Source organism: Capricornis sumatraensis, chromosome 1 (assembly GCF_032405125.1).
Source record: "Capricornis sumatraensis isolate serow.1 chromosome 1, serow.2, whole genome shotgun sequence".
Lineage (NCBI taxonomy): Eukaryota > Metazoa > Chordata > Mammalia > Artiodactyla > Bovidae > Capricornis > Capricornis sumatraensis.
This window is the reverse complement of record NC_091069.1, coordinates 13,426,207-13,431,472: the sequence shown is the minus strand read 5'-3', so window position 1 is coordinate 13,431,472 and position 5,266 is coordinate 13,426,207. Positions and strand designations below refer to the sequence as shown.

The following is a 5,266-nucleotide window of genomic DNA, read 5'->3' as shown; positions in this document are numbered from 1 at the left end:
TTCAGTGTGATGACTTTTCATAGGAGAGAGGAGAAATAGAGAGGGAAAGTATCTTGATTAAGCAGAGGCAGAGTCAACTGAAGGATCATCATCATTGGATGTAATTACCCATAATGCCTCATCTCACATGGGTTAAAAAAGCTAACCTCCAAGAACTTGCTTGTTTACCAAGAATCAGCAGAAACCAGATTCAAGTGGAGCAGAATCCACACGTGTGTTTCTCAAGAGGGTGCTGCCTATGGTTTCCTTCCAACCAACAGCTTTCTCAGGCCCTGCTTCAGGTCTTTGTTTCTCAGGCTGTAGATAAAGGGATTGAGGGTGGAAGTTAAAACTGTGTAGACAATTGTTGCCATGTGGTCCCTGACGGTATAGGTGGACACAGGCTGTAAATAGACATAGAAGATGCTTCCATAAAAGAGTGTTACCACAGTGAGGTGAGACCCACACGTGGAGAAGGCTTTCCGTTTCCCAGCAGCTGAGGGAATTTTGAGAACCGCAAGGAGGATTCGTATATAAGAAAAAGCAATGCATAGAAAGGGAGTCACCAAAAAAACAGATCCTTCTATCATCATCACAATTTCATTGACATATGTGGAGGAGCAGGATAATTTCACCAGAGGGCTAAAGTCACAGAGGAAGTGGTGGATAATATTAGAGTCACAGAAAGTGACCTGATTCAGCAGAAGTGTATGTAGGAGTGAGTGGAAATGAGGCAGTGAGCAGGAGAAAGCCACCAGCAAGACACAGCGGCGGTGACTCATGATGGTGACATAATGGAAGGGGTCACAGATGGCCACATAGCGGTCAAAGGCCATGACTACTAGAAGCCAACTGTCAGTGTTGCCCAAGGCATATATAAAATACATCTGGGTCAGACACCCAGCATAGGAGATGGTCTTATGTGACAGAAAGTTCACCAGCATCCTGGGGACAATGGTTGTTGTGAAGCAAATGTCAATGAAAGACAGGAAACTCAAGAAGAAATACATGGGCGTTTGGAGCTGGGAGTCAGAGTGGATGGCCAGGATGATGAGCAGGTTCCCTGTTATGGTGACCAGATATATGATGAGGAAGAGGATGAAGAGTGGCTTCTGGTCCTCAGGCCGGGAGGAGAGTCCCAGCAGGATGAATTCAGAGACTCTGCTGGTTTGGTTGAGTCTTTCCATTGACTTGTGTCTAGTTATATACAAGAAAGTTTGTTATTTGTCATGTTCCAATTCCACAGCCCAAATCATGATAACCCAGCAAGTCTTTGTTTCCTCTATTTGGTCACTGTTAGTAGCTGTCCCGGGAAAGCTTGTCCAGCTTATGGTCATTGATGTGGTCTTCCCTTCCCAAATTCATGGGCGTCATAAGGGCCTTGTATTGCAAGCTGGAGAGACAGAAGAAGAGTTTTCCTTTAGAAATTCCCAGAGGTGGCCCTCTCTGATTCAAGTTCCTTAGTTCCTATTCTGGGAAAAGTCCTATTTCCTTACTGGGAACATAGCAATAAAACTGAGAAATCTTTGCCTTTGTGTAGTTTATGTTGTACTTTGGGAGATAGATCATCAACAAACAAATACGTAAATAGTATCGGGTATGGATAAATTTTGTTAAGCAAATGGAGCAACATCAGAGAATGGAGCTGACTGGGGAGTGGAGGTGGAGGTATTTTAGATAGGGAAGTCAGAGAGCCCTCATATTTTATTAAAGCAAATTCTGTTGCATAATTCTAAAGGTTTTTTTTTTTTCACTGTTTTGGATAGAATAAGAGCATTTGTGAAAATAATCAACAGGGCAAATCTAGGGAGAATGGTAAATGTAGTTCAACAGTATTTTTTCCTCCTCTTGGCAGAGAATGAGAGGTTCATCCTTCTTAGTTCATGTGATGTTGTGTATAATTTTTCCTTTCTTTAATCCCCCTGTCCTAAATCTCCTGTGTATAGGACGGGCATCCTTTGTTTATTATTCAATTCATGTTTAAAAAATTCCTCTTTCATATGTTTATTCAAAAAATATATGAGAAACATGTTTATATACATTTTTTCAATCATATCCAGCTGTCCAACAGTGAATACTGAAAAAACCTGTTTCTTGGTCCTGTAAAAAACTAGGTAATGAGAGATCTGACACTAACAAAGTGCTTTAAATAAAATTTTTTAGAGTCAGCATGTCCACCCATGCCTTGTGAATAGACATATTCCATAGGGATTTTTAAGTATTTTGAGACGTTGGTTATATATTTTTGGTTACTGTAAACATCTCTACAATACACACTTACATTATCCCTCACTGTCAAGTTGTCAGGCTAATTTCAGGTTTTTACAAGATTTTATGGAAGAAATGTTTGTTTAGCCATTTAGCTTTGAGTGAATAATTATTACTTAAAGCTCAATGCATAACAAATATTTCTTCCATAAAATCTTGTAAAAACCTGAATATGTCCTGATGGCTCAGTGGTTAATGAATCCTCCTGCAACGCAGGAGACACAGGAGACGCAGGTTTGATCTGTAGTTTGGGAGATCCCCTGAAGAAGTAAATGCCAACCTCTTCCAGCACTCTTGCCTGAAAAATTCCATGGACAGAGCAACTTGGGGGGCTACAGTCCAAAGTGTGCAGAGTCAACATGGCTGGGTGACTAAGCGAGCAAATGAAGTCAATATTGTTATTATTCAATATTTATTGAGAGTTTTTTCAATATCATGCTTATGCTAAACATCTCACTAAACCCCACAACAAAGAATTGGGAGACATGTGTCGTCACCAGGTGCCTGAGTTTTATGGAGATGAACCAATTTGCCCAAGGTCACTAAAGGCAGTAAATAGCCATCAGGATTTGAACCCCACTCTGATTTCAGACTCACTCTAACTGTATGCTCTCAAGCATTGTGCTAAATCTCTTCTAGTTTTGATATATTAATTTTCTATTGTAATCAGGCAAGGTTCTGTTTTCTCATTTTGATAATTTCCTACATGAATTACCCTTTTATTCCCCTTAACTGACAATGTTTCTTCTCCCATACTCACTTGCAAGAGAGGTGAGTTATCTTTCTATGTTGTAGAGATGGTAGAATTTGAAAATGTGAATATCCATGATTAACTGGCCATAATCAGGCAGAAATAATTGGCCATGCATGACTGGGATATGTCTGGTATGTGGAGCTGTGGCCCTGTGGTGGACACTGCCCTGGGTTGAAGACAGAAAGTAGGGGTTTGTTTTGTCCTGCATCACCTGCTCACAAGCTGGTTCCTGATGTTTTGTGAATAACAAGGGAGATACCTTGTTTTTGTCTGTAAAACAGTTTATCACACACTAATCAGTGTTAAAAAAAATGAGTCATTTGTGAAAGGGCTGCTTAGGGAATGTTCAAAACAATTAGTGCAAATTTGGTTGGATGGCATCACCGACTCAACAGACATGAGTTTGGGCTAACTCCGGGAGTTGGTGATGGATAGGGAGGCCTGGCATGCTGCAGTCCATGGGGTTGCAAAGAGTCAGACACGACTGAGCGACTGAACTGAACTAACTGAACTGGTGAATGAATGGGGTTGAGTACTCCAGGTTGTAGATCTGAGGAACACTCAGGCTGATGACTAGAAAAAAGGAGGAAGGTTTTGGATCTGAGAATCAGGAAGAACATTCTAAAAGCACAGGGTGAGTGAATGAGGCTGGGGATTCCATAGTTTTGTCTCTATTCTACTTGTGGGCTCTGCTTCCATTAAAACATGTGGTATAGGGGACTTCTCTGGTGGTCCAGTGGCTAAGACTCCATGCTGCCAACACGGGGGCTTGGGTTCAATCATTGGTCAGGGAACTAGATCCCACATGACAAAATTAAGAATTCATATCCTACAGCTAGTAGTCCACATGCTGCAATGAAGACCCAGTGCAGCCAACATTTTTTAAAATGTGGTATAGATAGCCTAGAAGTCCAACTGAATGGATTTAAAACCAAATGGCATATGGAAATTTTACTTGGACCTTATGACTTCTCAATCCATGAGTTATTTGAAAGTATCTTGGAGGAAAGAGTAAGGTACCAAACTGGATTGGAGTAGCCAAGTGGGTGGCCAGTTTCCTGAAACTCACCTCCATGTCCAGATGCTTTTTTTCCCTTCCCAGGCCCTCCAGAAGCTGATATGCACCACATCTGTTCATCAGGTCAAGTCTGCTTCTCAGCCAAAGCTCAGGTTCCTCATGTGTCTCCCATGAGCTTCTGGGCTGATCGACAAGAGAAGCCAGGATGGAGGAGCAGCTGATCTACTACTCCAAAGGGATAACACGTTTCCCTTCCCTGACCTCAACATCCACTTCTTTCCCAACACCTGGTCCTGGGCTCACTGCCGCTCTCCCAGCTCCAGATCTCAGAAGGCAGAGAAGCTCTGACTCAAGTGGGAGGGCTCTCCTGATTGAGGAAGCCCAACCAGCTTCTCATGAGTCTGAGGTCTGCTCTACTGGCCTCTGGGACACTTGTTAGGCTGAGGGAGTTGAGGTGTGATGACCTCTCAGGGGAATTTTTCCCTAGAGAGGGAGTAGAGAGCAGACAGAGAAAGCAGAATGGGAATCACTGTCAGCATGACTGACTCCAAGGGGACAGGGGACCCTGAGGCTTCCAGTTTAGATGTTAGGACTAATCTCAGAGCTTCCAAACCTCACTGTGACATCTCAAGGGCATGCTTCAGTTTCCTTTACTGTGGGTTATCAAGAGTGGACAAATAATTATGTGGGTGAATACTTTTATTTTTGGAGACTCAGATGTGGACCAAGGTGTTTTCTAGGTTTTGGGAGGTCATAAGTCAATGCGAAAAGGCTGCAGTTTTCCGGGGATTCCATGGGGGTAGATCAATGGTGTGTACATGCTTTCCACTGTCTGTCTGCATGTGGAGTAAATATTTCACTAGGTGAGATTAGGTTAACATTAATGTATATTTAAAGGGCAGGTTGCAGCAAAAGTTACTGTCACATTTAGCAAAGGAGCTTTGGAAAAAATGTATGTAATTCATAGTTTAGACTAAGAGCAGTGTTTTGAGGTTAAGTGTTGGGGAAAGGAGATATTTACTAGAATGTTGGCCTTGTCACTTAGTAGTTGCTTTTAATAAGCTTCTTAGCCTCTATGAGCTTCAGGTTCTTCATCTGAAAAATTAGTGTAACAATTCTGGCACCAAAACAAGAAATGAAATTTCCTTTTGAGTTCTATACTGAGAATATTGTATATTATGGTGAATAATCAGAGAAGGCAATGGCACCCCACTCCAGTACTGTTGCCTGGAAAATCCTATGGACAG

General features: G+C 42.0%; 1 protein-coding gene across 1 annotated transcript; it reads right to left on the bottom strand.

Annotated features, from left to right (window-relative positions):
* Nucleotides 1-236: 236 nt before the first annotated feature.
* Nucleotides 237-1,178, bottom strand: LOC138081459 (olfactory receptor 1L8-like). The gene has a single exon (XM_068974608.1). It carries the CDS (start codon nt 1,164-1,166, stop codon nt 237-239), a length of 930 nt encoding a protein of 309 aa, XP_068830709.1. The 5' UTR covers nt 1,167-1,178.
* Between the last annotated feature and the right edge of the window lie 4,088 nt (nt 1,179-5,266).

Bases quoted from the DNA above. Each gene is read 5' to 3' on its own strand.
- LOC138081459 (XM_068974608.1), bottom strand. From the start codon at position 1,166: ATGGAAAGACTCAACCAAACCAGCAGAGTCTCTGAATTCATCCTGCTG.